Source organism: Oncorhynchus mykiss, chromosome 17 (assembly GCF_057628025.1).
Source record: "Oncorhynchus mykiss isolate SJ-2025 chromosome 17, ASM5762802v1, whole genome shotgun sequence".
Taxonomy (NCBI): Eukaryota; Metazoa; Chordata; class Actinopteri; order Salmoniformes; family Salmonidae; genus Oncorhynchus; species Oncorhynchus mykiss.
This window is the reverse complement of record NC_143038.1, coordinates 59392063-59407753: the sequence shown is the minus strand read 5'-3', so window position 1 is coordinate 59407753 and position 15691 is coordinate 59392063. Positions and strand designations below refer to the sequence as shown.

Here is a 15691-nt window from a genome sequence, read left to right as displayed (position 1 = left end):
GTCTATGGTGCAACGTGGCGTTGGTGGATGGAGCGAGACATGTCCCAGATGTGCTCAATTGGATTCAGGTCTGGGGAACGGGCGGGCCAGTCCATAGCATCAATGCCTTCCTCTTGCAGGAACTGCTGACACACTCCAGCCACATGAGGTCTAGCATTGTCTTGCATTAGGAGGAACCCAGGGCCAACCGCACCAGCATATGGTCTCACAAGGGGTCTGAGGATCTCATCTCGGTACCTAATGGCAGTCAGGCTACCTCTGGCGAGCATATGGAGGGCTGTGCTGCCCCCCAAAGAAATGCCACCCCACACCATGACTGACCCACCACCAAACCGGTCATGCTGGAGGATGTTGCAGGCAGCAGAACGTTCTCCACGGCGTCTGCAGACTCTGTCACGTCTGTCACATGTGCTCAGTGTGAACCTGCTTTCATCTGTGAAGAGCACAGGACGCCAGTGGCGAATTTGCCAATCTTGGTGTTCTCTGGCAAATGCCAAACATCCTGCACGGTGTTGGGCTGTAAGCCCAACCCCCACCTGTGGACGTCGGGCCCTCATACCACCCTCATGGAGTCTGTTTCTGACCGTTTGAGCAGACACATGCACATTTGTGGCCTGCTGGAGGTCATTTTGCAGGGCTCTGGCAGTGCTACTCCTTGCACAAAGGCGGAGGTAGCGGTCCTGCTGCTGGGTTGTTGCCCTCCTACGGCCCCCTCCATGTCTCCTGATGTACTGGCCTGTCTCCTGGTAGCGCCTCCATGCTCTGGACACTACGCTGACAGACACAGCAAACCTTTTTGCCACAGCTCGCATTGATGTGCCATCCTGGATGAGCTGCACTACCTGAGCCACTTGTGTGGGTTGTAGACTCCGTCTCATGCTACCACTAGAGTGAAAGCACCGCCAGCATTCAAAAGTGACCAAAACATCAGCCAGGAAGCATAGGAACTGAGAAGTGGTCTGTGGTCCCCACCTGCAGAACCACTCCTTTATTGGGGGTGTCTTGCTAATTGCCTATAATTTCCACCTGTTGTCTATTCCATTTGCACAACAGCATGTGAAATGTATTGTCAATCAGTGTTGCTTCCTGAGTGGACAGTTTGATTCCACAGAAGTGTGATCGACTTGGAGTTACATTGTGTTGTTTAAGTGTTCCCTTTATTTTTTTGAGCAGTGTATGCATACACACACACACATATATATATATATATATATATATATATATATATATATATATATATATATATATATATTAAAATCATGTGTACATATATATATATATATATATATATATATATATACATACAGTGCCTTGCGAAAGTATTCGGCCCCCTTGAACTTTGCGACCTTTTGCCACATTTCAGGCTTCAAACATAAAGATATAAAACTGTATTTTTTTGTGAAGAATCAACAACAAGTGGGACACAATCATGAAGTGGAACGACATTTATTGGATATTTCAAACTTTTTTAACAAATCAAAAACTGAAAAATTGGGCGTGCAAAATTATTCAGCCCCTTTACTTTCAGTGCAGCAAACTCTCTCCAGAAGTTCAGTGAGGATCTCTGAATGATCCAATGTTGACCTAAATGACTAATGATGATAAATACAATCCACCTGTGTGTAATCAAGTCTCCGTATAAATGCACCTGCACTGTGATAGTCTCAGAGGTCCGTTAAAAGCGCAGAGAGCATCATGAAGAACAAGGAACACACCAGGCAGGTCCGAGATACTGTTGTGAAGAAGTTTAAAGCCGGATTTGGATACAAAAAGATTTCCCAAGCTTGAAACATCCCAAGGAGCACTGTGCAAGCGATAATATTGAAATGGAAGGAGTATCAGACCACTGCAAATCTACCAAGACACGGCCGTCCCTCTAAACTTTCAGCTCATACAAGGAGAAGACTGATCAGAGATGCAGCCCATGATCACTCTGGATGAACTGCAGAGATCTACAGCTGAGGTGGGAGACTCTGTCCATAGGACAACAATCAGTCGTATATTGCACAAATCTGGCCTTTATGGAAGAGTGGCAAAAAAGCCATTTCTTAAAGATATCCATAAAAAGTGTTGTTTAAAGTTTGCCACAAGCCACCTGGGAGACACACCAAACATGTGGAAGAAGGTGCTCTGGTCAGATGAAACTAAAATTGAACTTTTTGGCAACAATGCAAAACGTTATTTTTGGCGTAAAAGCAACACAGCTGAACACACCATCCCCACTGTCAAACATGGTGGTGGCAGCATCATGATTTGGGCCTGCTTTTCTTCAGCAGGGACAGGGAAGATGGTTAAAATTGATGGGAAGATGGATGGAGCCAAATACAGGACCATTCTGGAAGAAAACCTGATGGAGTCTATAAAAGACCTGAGACTGGGACTGAGATTTGTCTTCCAACAAGACAATGATCCAAAACATAAAGCAAAATCTACAATGGAATGGTTCAAAAATAAACATATCCAGGTGTTAGAATGGCCAAGTCAAAGTCCAGACCTGAATCCAATCGAGAATCTGTGGAAAGAACTGAAAACTGCTGTTCACAAATGCTCTCCATCCAACCTCACTGAGCTCGAGCTGTTTTGCAAGGAGGAATGGGAAAAAATGTCAGTCTCTCGATGTGCAAAACTGATAGAGACATACCACAAGCGACTTACAGCTGTAATCGCAGCAAAAGGTGGCGCTACAAAGTATTAACTTAAGGGGGCTGAAAAATTTTGCACGCCCTGTTTTTCAGTTTTTGATTTGTTAAAAAAGTTTGAAATATCCAATAAATGTCGTTCCACTTCATGATTGTGTCCCACTTGTTGTTGATTCTTCACAAAAAAATACAGTTTTATATCTTTGTTTGAAGCCTGAAATGTGGCAAACGGTCGCAAAGTTCAAGGGGGCCGAATACTTTCGCAAGGCACTGTATATATATATATATATATATATATATATATATACACACATGATTTTAATTTAGGAAATATGTTCCCAAGTATTTCCACGCCTAAATAGAGGTGCATTATGTGCTCGTATCCCAATGTAATCATGGTTTGAAATTGTTCGATTTTTGTCAAATACTATATCTGTTTGGGTATCTTGCCGTCAATTTGCAGTTTACAAATTATTTATAATTGTGTTCCGGCCCCCCGACCATCCGCTCACTAAAAAAACGGCCCGTGGCTGAATGTAATTGGGGACCCCTGCCATAAATAAAAATATGTTCACACCAAATAACAACTTAAGTGTTTTCTTGAGTACCCAACACCAGATACGTTTGAAAATCACATTAACCACTGAGAATCAACAAGCAAATGTACTGTATACAGTACCGAGGTTAAGCTAGACTTTATTGTAAGTCAGTACACAAATGGCTATATGTACCTATGAAATATTGTATTTATAGTGGCTAGTGAGCAGTTGTGTTTTTAAGACTCCTGTAATATTCACTTGGAATCCAATAAGTAGGATTGTAGTCTTCTTGGTCTGTGTTTAGAAAGGCTGCCCAATTCTAATATTTTTGTGAAGAAAAACAATATATGATGTGAAAAGATCAGATGTTATTGGTCAAAAGACCAATTTATGGAAAAAATATCAGAATTGGCTGCCTGCTTAAACGCAGCCTTGGGGAGAGGACTTATGAACCACCAGGTTTTCATGACATTAACAATTTTATTAAGGGTTACTCATATAGTAACTAGGAAATTGTATTTTTGGTATGTGCTACCTGAAATTTCAAACATTAACTGTGATAATGTGTCTGACAATTTTGAGCTCATTGGATACTAACCTATGATCATTATTTCAATGCAGTAGTTTTTTCTTCAAGCTCAAGAATGAAAGTATTGGGCCTAATTACGGGCATTCTTTGCTGACTTAGTGTTCTGTGTGTGGTAAAACTCTGTGCCTGCCATTGTCTTGATCCCTGAACTGAGTTCTTACTAGTTTCTTGCAGGGTCAGAGGTAACTTTGCTAATTAAGGGTCTCCTCGGTCTTTAGACAAACTCATCTGAGCTTAATGTTTTCACTTTCATGGCCCAGCGGCTCTGCCTGGTACCTCTCTAAGCTAATTTTGCCTGCCTGCATAGTTTTGGTGGGACCCTGTTAATCTAAGCATAGCCAGGTCAAGTTCAAACTGCCACAATGCATTTACCAAGGTCTTTAGATTCTGGTTGGTAATTTTTACAATGAAAGAAAACCCTACACATCTAAGAACCTCTTTAATGTTAATTATTTCTCCAGTTAGTAACCCCAAAGCTTTCCTGGAAACAGTTTGATGCTCCAGTAAAGCCTCACAGCTCAGTTTTAACGTTATTGAATGTAAAATGTAGAATATTTTCAGAATATATTACAACCATCTTAAAACCAAAGAAACTTGAAAAAACAACATTTATCAAAACAAAACATGAACCAACGTGTTTTGCAAGGTTGTAGTAGGGTGGGGCCACAACCACTGTGTGACTCAATTAGAAATAAGACGTCTGATAAGTCTGCAGCAGAATGGAGGTACAAGGCTATCAAATGTGGACAAATTCTGTTGGTCACTACTCAGACTACTCTGATAATCAGAATGTAAGTAGAATATAAAAATGTTTAAAAAACTACTTCCAGATCAAAAACTTGCACATAATTTCTCCTAAAAACGATTGTGTGCCACGTGTGCAGTTAAGAGCGGATACTTTGCTCACATACAGTAGATCTCTCATTGTTTACCAATAGCATCTCTATCAGAACACCTATAGATGTGGGATCTTAATTTGATCACTCTTTTGTTGCTGAGAAATGCAGATGAGCTTTGTGATTTACTGAAAACACACACCAACACACATATTAACAGTATTGCACTTTTCATGTAGCCTACTTTTGTCCAGCTAATAGCCTAACCACCGCTCAAGCAACATTATGGAGTAAATATTCAAATCCTGTTGCTGCAGGATTATTTAGCTGTGACAATATAGGTAAAATTAAGATCCTACATCTGTATAACATTGCTAGATTCTTTACTCAAATATCTTATTAGCCACAACTGCAGCACATGCATATCTCTGAATATTCATCTCTGGTGGAGCATTTAGTAGAAGAGGAAACGCTGCCAAACAATCAGTCAACCAGCATAAGCAAAAATAAACATACAGTTTATAACTACTTAGACTAATGGCAGACAAATGCATGCTATTAGTCTCCAATACTGAGCCAATCTTATTCTGCTAGGATGTTATGATTTGACACATTTAAAATTCAGAGAGTTGCTGCCTGACCCCCTTTCCTGTTTATAACAATCACATACTGTACATTCTCCATGCAGTAGGTTCGTTTGATCAGGAGAATTTGGCATCAAATAACAATGGGTTGTAAATCTACACGGATCATCTTTGTAAAACCATTTATCACGATGATTAGTGACAGTCAAATAAAACAACGAATACATGCAATGTAGAGTATCAAATCTTACCCGTTGTTGATTCCTAAGAGTTGGCTTGGGAAAACATTGGTTTCTACATCAGTAACATCCTCTGTCTCATTACAGAAACATAATATCAGTTTTTAGAATCCACTCGGACATACCAGAAATCAAAGCAATGAAAATACGTCAATGTAGTGGAGCAAATAGGATTAAACATGTTGAATGTCTGGAAACAGAGGAATTCTTTCAGGAGATAATCCCCGCTATGGATTTAACACAGTTCAGTCTTAAAGAGCTGTAATTTTTAGTTTTAAAGTGGCACCGTCACCAGAATTTCTGTAGCATAACCTAGTTAAATGAACAATCTAAACAAAATGCTATAAACTGTAATCTGTTTGTAATCACGTTTAATCAAGGATCTAAATGAAATTCAGAAAAAGTGGGCACTGAAAAACAATTCCACTGCAGCACTAACAGTAGGAACCCATGTACCTAGGAATCTATCAGTAAAAGTTTCAGATGAGAACCCCTACCTTCTGGCAGCTCTTCTAGTGAGGAGTGAACGAGAGTGTCCAAAATTACCTGCCTGGCACTGTAGACGGCTTACCTTGAGGACTTCCATGGGCACATGGGTCACAGTGGGCAGATTGGAGGGCAGTGTGACATTGATGGGAGGGGTCTGGGGGCAGCTGGGGTGCAGGAGATGGTGTGAGGGGTGCCTGGTGCTCCTCTCTCTCTGTTCTCTCTGTTCCCGCTGGTCCTGCTCCTGGAGCTGGTCCCGCATCAGCTGCTGGTGGAGCAGGACACGTGACATCACTGCGGGGAGCACTGTGGGGCTCTGGGGGGGCTTGGGGAACCCATGTTGGTCCAGAGGATCACTGCAGGCCACGGCCCAACCAGAGCAGGGCAGTGGTGGGGAGAAAGTCACAGTCAATCAGGACACACACAGTGATAGGCTGACTGCATTATTCTGAGCCATCCAGGTTTAAACAAACATCATATTAGAATACAATTCAATGAGAGAGGGAGGTAGAGAGAGGCATTATGAGTATGTGTTGGGAGCATGAGAAAGAGGATATGTGAAAGAGGTAAATAGTATGAAGGTAGCAAGCAGGTGCAGTTACAGATGTAGGACTTTAATTTGACCTTTATTGTCACAGCAAAATAATCCTGCAGCAACAGGATTGGAATGTTGAGTCCACAATGTTGCTTGATCAGTGGTTAGGCTATTAATGAACTGAGGCTTCATGCAAAGTGGAATATTAATATTTCTGTGTGTTAGTTGTGTTCCAAGATGGCGTAGCAGTCGGACGTGTGTTTTGTCTTGTCCCGGCCTGTCCTATGTAAATATCGTTTTCCTCTGGGGTTTTTTTTGTATATATTTCAATCTCACTTTCCATCTAGGGACTGAATATACTCTCCTGCAACGCACCTCACCAAAATGTGGTACGGATCTGCTATTTCTATACACTGCTCAAAAAAATAAAGGGAACACTAAAATAACACATCCTAGATCTGAATGAATGAAATATTCTTATTAAATACTTTTTTCTTTACATAGTTGAATGTGCTGACAACAAAATCACACAAAAATGATCAATGGAAATCAAATTTATCAACCCATGGAGGTCTGGATTTGGAGTCACACTCAAAATTAAAGTGGAAAACCACACTACAGGCTGATCCAACTTTGATATAATGTCCTTAAAACAAGTCAAAATTAGGCTGTGTGGCCTCCACGTGCCTGTATGACCTCCCTACAATGCCAGGGCATGCTCCTGATGAGGTGGCGAATGGTCTCCTGAGGGATCTCCTCCCAGACCTGGACTAAAGCATTCGCCAACTCCTGGACAGTCTGTGGTGCAACGTGGCGTTGGTGGATGGAGCGAGACATGATGTCCCAGATGTGCTCAATTGGATTCAGGTCTGGGGAACGGGCAGGCCAGTCCATAGCATCAATGCCTTCCTCTTGCAGGAACTGCTGACACACTCCAGCCACATGAGGTCTAGCATTGTCTTGCATTAGGAGGAACCTAGGGCCAACCGCACCAGCATATGGTCTCACAAGGGGTCTGAGGATCTCATCTCGGTACCTAATGGCAGTCAGGATAACTCTGGCGAGCACATGGAGGCCCCCCAAAGAAATGCCACCCCACACCATGACTGACCCACCACCAAACCGGTCATGCTGGAGGATGTTGCAGGCAGCAGAACGTTCTCCACGGCGTCTCCAGACTGTCACGTCTGTCACATGTGCTCAGTGTGAACCTGCTTTCATCTGTGAAGAGCACAGGGCGCCAGTGGCGAATTTGCCAATCTTGGTGTTCTCTGGCAAATGCCAAACGTCCTGCACGGTGTAGGGCTGAAAGCACTTCGGGCCCTCATACCACCCTCATGGAGTCTGTTTCTGACCGTTTGAGCAGGCACATGCACATTTGTGGCCTGCTGGAGGTCATTTTGCAGGGCTCTGGCAGTGCTACTCCTTGCACAAAGGCGGAGGTAGCGGTCCTGCTGCTGGGTTGTTGCCCTCTCACTGCCTCCTCCACGTCTCCTGATGTACTGGCCTGTCTCCTGGTAGCGCCTCCATGCTCTGGACACTACGCTGACAGACACAGCAAACCTTCTTGCCACAGCTCACATTGATGTGCCATCCTGGATGAGCTGCACTTCCTGAGCCACTTGTGTGGGTTGTAGACTCCGTCTCATGCTACCACTAGAGTGAAAGCACCGCCAGCATTCAAAAGTGACCAAACAGCCAGGAAGCATAGGAACTGAGAAGTGGTCTGGTCACCACCTGCAGAACCACTCCCTTATTGGGGGTGTCTTGCTAATTGCCTATAATTTCCACCTGTTGTCTATTCCATTTGCACAACAGCATGTGAAATTTATTGTCAATCAGTGTTGCTTCCTAAGTGGACAGTTTGATTTCACAGAAGTGTGATTGACTTGGAGTTACATTGTGTTGTTTAAGTGTTCCCTTTATTTTTTGGGGCAGTGTACTTTAGAACTGGAACCCCCATCAGAAGCTAGCCAGCTAACTAGCTACTAGCTAGTTGTCAGTTAGCCACTGCTAGCGGTCTTCACCGTTAACTCGGACACCAGCCAGCCTCAGCTCGGTCAAAACCTGCCAGTCTGCACAGCGCGATATCAACCCAGAGCATATCGGACTGCTTTGTCTCTACCACATCTCCGGATTCCTACCGCAAGCTCTGAACATTTACACCGGATCATCACAGCTAGCTAGCTGCAATCAGAGTGGCTACTCCTGGCTAACTTCTCTGTCCCAAAGCAAGAACCAGTAAGCCTTGAACTAGCCTCGAGCTAGGCCCATCTCCCGGCTAGCCGAAGAGGTCCACCAGCTAATTCTTGGGCTGCCTCTTTTGCCAATTGGCCTGGACCCTTTACTGCCAACACGGAGCCCCGCCATCATGACTGGTCTGCCGGCGTAATCGTCCGAGGTGGTGTCAACAGGCTCTTCCGTTGCGACGTCGCCGAAAGCCCATCTGCTATCCCCGGCCCGCTAGCTGTGTAAATCGCCGTGTTTCCAGCTCGCCTAGCGTAGTAGCGACTACTGAATCGGCTCCCTTACTCACCTATTGCTACTCATTGGACCCTATGATCACTCGGCAACACATGACTCCCCCTAATGTCAATATGCCTTGTCAATTGCTGTTTTGGTTAGTGATTATTGTCTTATTTCACTGTAGAGCCCCCAGCCCTACCCAATATGCCTTAGATAGCCCTTTTGTCCCATCCCTCACACATGCGGTGACCTCATCTGGCTTAACTGGTGCCTCTAGAGACAAAACCTCTCACATCGTCACTCAATGTCTAGGTTTAACTCCACTGTACTCATATCCTACCATACCTTTGTCAGTATATTATGCCTTGAATCTATTCTTCCAAGCCCAGAAATCTGCTCCTTTTACTCTCTGTTCCAAACACACTAGACGAACAGTTCTTATAGCCTTTAGCCGTACCCTTATCCTACTCCTCCTCTGTTCCTCTGGTGATATAGAGGTTAATCCAGGCCCTGCAGCCCCCAGTACCACTCTAATTCCCCAGGCGCTCTCATTTGTTGACTTCTGTAAACGTAAAAGCCTTGGTTTCATGCATGTTAACATCAGAAGCCTCCCCCCAAGTTTGTTTTATTCACTGCTTTAGCACACTCTGCCAACCCGGATGTCCTAGCCGTGTCTGAATCCTGGCTTAGGAAGGCCACCAAAAATACCAGAAATAAGAAATAATATCCAGAAATAAGTCTCTCACTGTTGCCGCTTGTTATAGACCCCCATCAGCCCCCAGCTGTGCCCTGGACACCATATGTGAATTGATTGCCCCCTATCTATCTTCAGAGTGTGTACTGTTAGGTGACCTAAACTGGGATATACTTAAGACCCGGAACCAATATACACAGCCAGTTAGAAAAGCTAAGGCTAGCTTTTTCAAACAAAAATGTGCATACTGTAGCACTAATTCCAAAAAGTTTTGGGACACTGTAAAGTCACTGTAAAGAGCACCTCCTCCCAGCTGCCCACTGCACTGAGGCAAGGAAGCGTTGTCACCACCGATAAATCTATGATAATCGATAATTTCAATAAGCATTTTTCTACGGCTGGCCATGCTTTCCACCTGGCTACCCCTACCCCGGCCAACAGCTCTGCACCCCCTCTGCACCCCCAACAGCTCTGCACCCCCTGCACCAACTACATCTCAGATAGAGTTCAGTGTGTCAAATTGTCCGGACCTCTGGCAGTCTCTATGGGGGTGCCACAGGGTTAAATTCTCTAAAGAATCTTTTCTCTGTATTTAACAATGATGTCACTCTTGCTGCTGGTGATTCTCTGATCCACCTCTATGCAGACGACACCATTCTGTATACATCTTGCCCTTCTTTGGACACTGTGTTAGCAAACCTCCAAACGAACTTCAGTGCCATACAACACTCCTTCCATGGCTTGTAACTGCTTTAAAATGCAAGTAAAACTAAATGCATGCTCTTCAACCGATTGCTGCCCGCACCCGCCCGCCCGACCAACATCACTACTCTGGACGGTTCTGACCACAGAATATGTGGACAACTACAAATACCTATGTGTCTGGTTAGACTGTAAGCTCTCCTTCCAAACTAACATTAAGCATCTTCAATCCAAAATTAAATCTAGAATCAGCTTCCTATTTCGCAACAAAGCCTCCTCCACTCATTCTACCAAACATACCCTCGTAAAACTGACTATCCTACCGATCCTTGACTTTGGCGATATCATTTACAAAATAGCCTCCAACACTCTCCGCAGCAAATTGGATGCAGTCTATCACGGTTCCATCCGTTTTGTAACCAAAGCCCCATATACTACCCACCACTGTGACCTGTACGCTCTTGTTGGCTGGTCCTTGCTACATATTCGTCACCAAACCCACTGGCTTCAGGTCATCTATACGTCTTTGCTAGGTAAAGCTCCGCCTTATCTCAGCTCACTGGTCACCATAGCAACACCCACCTGTAGCACACGCTCCTGCAGGTATATTTCAATAGACATCCCCAAAGCCAACACCTTCTTTGGCTGCCTTTCCTTCCAGTTGTCTGCTGCCAATGATTGGAACAAATTGCAAAAATCATAGAAGCTGGAGAGTTATGTCCCCCTCTCTATCTTTAAGCATCAGCTGTCAGAGCAATTTACCGATCACTGTGCATGTACACAGCCAATCTGTAAATAGCACACCCAACTACCTCATCCCCATATTGTTATTTATCTTCTTGCTCTTTTGCACCCGAGTATCTCTACTTGCACATCATCATCTGCACATCTATCACTCCAGTGTTAATTGCTAAATTGAAATTATTTTGCCTCTATGGCCTATTTATTGCCTTACCTCCCTAATATTATCCATTTGCACACACTGTACATACATTTCTCTATTGTGTTATTGACTAGACGTTTGTTTATGTGTAACTCTGTGTTGTTGTTTTTGTCGCACGGCTTTGCTTTATCATGGCCAGGTCGCAGTTGTAAATGAGAACTTGTGCTCAACTGGCCTACCTGGTTAAATAAAGGTGAAATAAATATACATTTTTTAAGTTAGTGCGGGTTCTCAGTGAATTTATGTAAATCACGAAGCTCATCTGCATTTCTGCTCATCTTGCAGGAAAATTCTTATCAACCAAAGAGTGATCAAATTAAGATCCTATACATGTAGTTCCTAGATGTAACTGCACCTGCTTGCTACCTTCATAATATGTACCTCTTTCACATATCCTCCTTCTCATGCTTCCAACACATACTCATATAATCTCAGAGACCTGGCAAGTGGCAACAGCAGACTGGCTTGGAACAAGACTCCACATCTAGTTTAATAAAACAATGCACTCTTACTCACGGGCATAAATACAAATGTTTTAACCAATCAGCATTTTAAGATTAGACTCACCCATTGCATAAATGAGCAATAAGTCATTCCTCTCCATCTATCACTATAATCTCCATCCACTCTCATCTCCCTTATGAAATACATGTACAATATGTTTCTCAAGACGGACTCTGCCCATCCCAAACCTAAATGGATGTGGCAGTGCATGCGCTGTCAGGACGAGGCATTCCCTAGGTAAGTGATCCTTTTGATAAAACCACTGCAAAGCCTCTCAGCCCGTGCATCTGTGTGATAATCGCACTAATTAGCAAGTCATGTCAAATCTAGCCACGGTCTGCAACTATCACTTAGCATTACCATGCACATACTACAGCACATTGGAGGCTTCATCATCTTATAGCCCCAACATAAATGTCTAGACAACAGTTATAGATCACAATACTACTTTTGCATTATTATATAGATAATTTGATTTCAAGTATCGATTTGTAAAAAAATATATATATATGCTAGGCAGTGTTAGCTAGCGCTAGTCAGCTGTCCTTGCCCCAAACTGCAGGTATTTTCCATCCTATAGCTTGTTCTCCATCTTCTTTTTAAATCGTGAGCCAACATGTTTTCAGCACTTTTATTTCCATGACTGATCAAAACAAATGTTCTCATGTGCTCTCTTGTCTCGCTGCAGCAGACATATAGTGAGTAATATGTTTGAAACATCAAATCGCAATAAAATCGTAGGATCGAAACGCAAGAATCGCGAGAATTGTAATACATATTGTGTCGGCACCTAAGTATCGTGATAATATCGCATTGTGAGGTCCCTGGCAATTAATACATATCGTATCGGCATCTAAGTATCGTGATAATATCGCATTGTCAGGTCCCTGGCAATTAATACATATCGTATCGGCATCTAAGTATCGTGATAATATCGCATTGTCAGGTCCCTGGCAATTAATAGATATCGTATCGGCATCTAAGTATCGTGATAATATCGCATTGTCAGGTCCCTGGCAATTAATACATATCGTATCGGCATCTAAGTATCGTGATAATATCGCATCGTGAGGTCCCGGGCAATTCCCGCCCTACTATTCACGCAGAATTCAAGAGTCCTCTGGCTCTCGTCTATGGACATACAGTTAAAATAACTATACATATGTTGATAAAGGCCTTTCTAAAGACATAAAGTTTGTGTAGTTTGTGGCCACTTAAGGTACAGAGAGACATCAGGGAGAGGGTACAGAAATTTAACCAAACCAAATATCAAATCATCATTGTGCCTTACGGGGACAACAGCATTATGTATGGCCTGACTGGTCCATTCCTTCCGAACAAAACATTTATCATACTAGCATATATAGGGTAATCTTGAGGCTGTGATTGACTGACCTCATCATTGACCATAGCCACAAACCATTAACCCCTAAGAGTATAAGCCTCTAGATGGTGTTATCTACTAAGCTAAAATATGGAATTGTTATAAGATGGACCATTTAGCTATTTGATTTTGAGTTTTAGGAACTCTGTAGGTATCCATTAATAAATAAAATACATGTTTTTGATGAAACATTGAATTTGGCTTTACTGCTATTATCGCATAGAAACGCACTGAATAACATTCATACATTGCTATTTTTTTTAAATCCCAAAACGTATCAAAAGGAAGTATGGTTTGAGGTGTCTGAGAGATATAGGAAAGCTAAAAAAAAAAAAAAGTTACAAATGTAACCCTGGTCCCCAAAAATCATATTCAGTCATTTCTTACCTCACAGTTACAGTGACTTTCTCACGAGTCCTGTGAAGCATGTGGGCATCGTAGAGAGTGTTCTTAAAAGTCTCAGCTTTCCATAGAGCAAAAACCCAGAAGTCTTTTGAAACTGCTTAATAGTTTTTGTTGTTGTTGCTAAATTAGCAAGGCCACCATGTAGTATTAGCTTGTACTGATCAGTCGATTCATTTATAATTATAGAATAGGTTGTAATAGCAGTGTGTCCCACACATTAAATAATAATTATTATTATGGATGCTAATTATGGATGCTAAGCTAATAAAAAGGTCTGGTGACAGAATGATCCAGACCGCTGAGATAAATTAAGCACATCACAATGCAAGGATGTCTCAATGTTTAATCTACTTCCTAATCTTAATACATTTAAATAGCACAACATGCTATTGAGATATTTTAAATGTATTGAGACACTATGAAATGTATAGATATGCAACAATGCAGTTATTGTTCCATATATCACTAGAGTGGCTTTTGCCAATTCACTAACATACATTTTCTGGTCTGGTTAGCAGTTACAAAGTATCAAATTGCAGCCAGGGACAATCCTTCAAAAGGCTGGTTGAAGAGAACCAAATATGCTCGGGCAATATCATAGATTTACACCTGGAATATATATATATATATATATATTTTTTTTTTGAAAGAATCATAATATCGGTAAAAGCACTTAGCAAGAAGAATTTGGGAGCACATGCACCTAACTCACTGGGGATACCAATTCAGTATTCAAATATAAAATTGACGAAGTTGTTTCTTCCCATAAAATATTAAAGAAAAACAAGCATGCATGACAACTAGGGGAGGACTGACCTCAATGTCCCATGCCGCTAGATAAAACACAATGTTCTCCAGCCATTTCCTCCATAGTAAACAATAGTAAACCAGAGTAAACAATTACCCTGTGTGCGCGTGGCTTGGCCACAAATCATCAAGTGTTGCCAATTGGGTAGATATGGCAATGGTGAAAGGTTTAGCACCAAGCATGCATGCATCAATAAGTGGTTCCAACCAATAAAACTAGATAACCCCAGAAGTTATGTTGAATCGAAACTGGAAGAAGTAAACTCTCAAAGCAATTACAAAGCAAGGTATAATAATGTGTCAGATAGCCTAAATATTGTTAAGTATGAGCAGATTACACTCATGGTAAATTAGGTATCATAATGTATTTCATGAAAGACAGTTGATAATGTCCTACCTTTTTATTATCATGATTGGCAGTGGCTCTTTTGAGACTAACATCAATATGTATGTGGTTTAAAACCTAGGGTCCTTTTAAAGGACAAGAGGATGGCAGTACTTCCGGTTATGACACAATAATGTCTCACGTTCAGATCCCCACTCTGCTTCCTGAAGTATTGTTGAATGTCTAGAGGTAATACGCCTTACATGCAATTAGCTGTGATACTTTCATTGATAATGTCGATTATTTACACTAAACGTGATAAATAAATCCAGATACACTCCCTCCAACCATATTTCACGTTGGGAAAAATTTGGGTAACACCATATTTATTGCAATAACATATATGTCTGTAAAAACATGTAAACGCAAACGGTTTGTATCCTGCAGCGCAAATGTGTTGACTTGCTTCTTTTGAAATATGACTGTTCACCATTCTGACCTAGTCGATGATCAGTTTGTCTCAGATACACACCACATGCACACAATAAAACACACAGCCGTACACAAAACACTCGTAAAAAACATGTTGAGACACTAAACTCATACAAATACATGTTGAGACACTAAACTCATAAAAATACATGGTGTTTCTAACTAATTGCTGCAAAACAATCCTAAAGATATCTTTGGAAGACCTTGTGATTTTTACTAAAATATCTGAGTCTCCATCTCGAAGTACACATTTTCCAAGACACTTATTTCAATATATTTAGTACAGCCTGTGGTCACAGAATAACAGGAAGGATGGGCTGTGATTCAACTGTTTCCATGTAGTAACGGTATAAAAATAAAGTGTTCTCTGTTCCAGACTCTAGTTAAATGTTTCACCTTCCTATTGTTGCATGAGTGGAAATCCTCTACTATAGTAAAGTCCTCTACTATAGTTCAATAACTTTGAGATAAAAATGAATCACTCTGTAGGATCCTGTTCCACAACTTATTATTATCATAATA

At 42.0% G+C, this 15691-nt stretch overlaps 1 protein-coding gene across 2 annotated transcripts in view; it reads right to left on the bottom strand.

Annotated features, from left to right (window-relative positions):
- The window catches only part of mitfa (melanocyte inducing transcription factor a), a 48446-nt gene extending 33650 nt beyond the window's left edge, over nucleotides 1–14796 (bottom strand). For both annotated transcript variants that reach the window (XM_036950685.2, XM_036950686.2), the window contains exons 1-2: nucleotides 14750–14796; nucleotides 5998–6268 (exon numbers count right to left, since the gene is read on the bottom strand). In XM_036950685.2, coding sequence (XP_036806580.2) covers nucleotides 5998–6268; nucleotides 14750–14793 — 315 coding nt within the window. In that variant the 5' untranslated portion in view covers nucleotides 14794–14796. The remainder of the gene's footprint in view (nucleotides 1–5997; nucleotides 6269–14749) is intronic.
- Nucleotides 14797–15691: the final 895 nt, after the last annotated feature.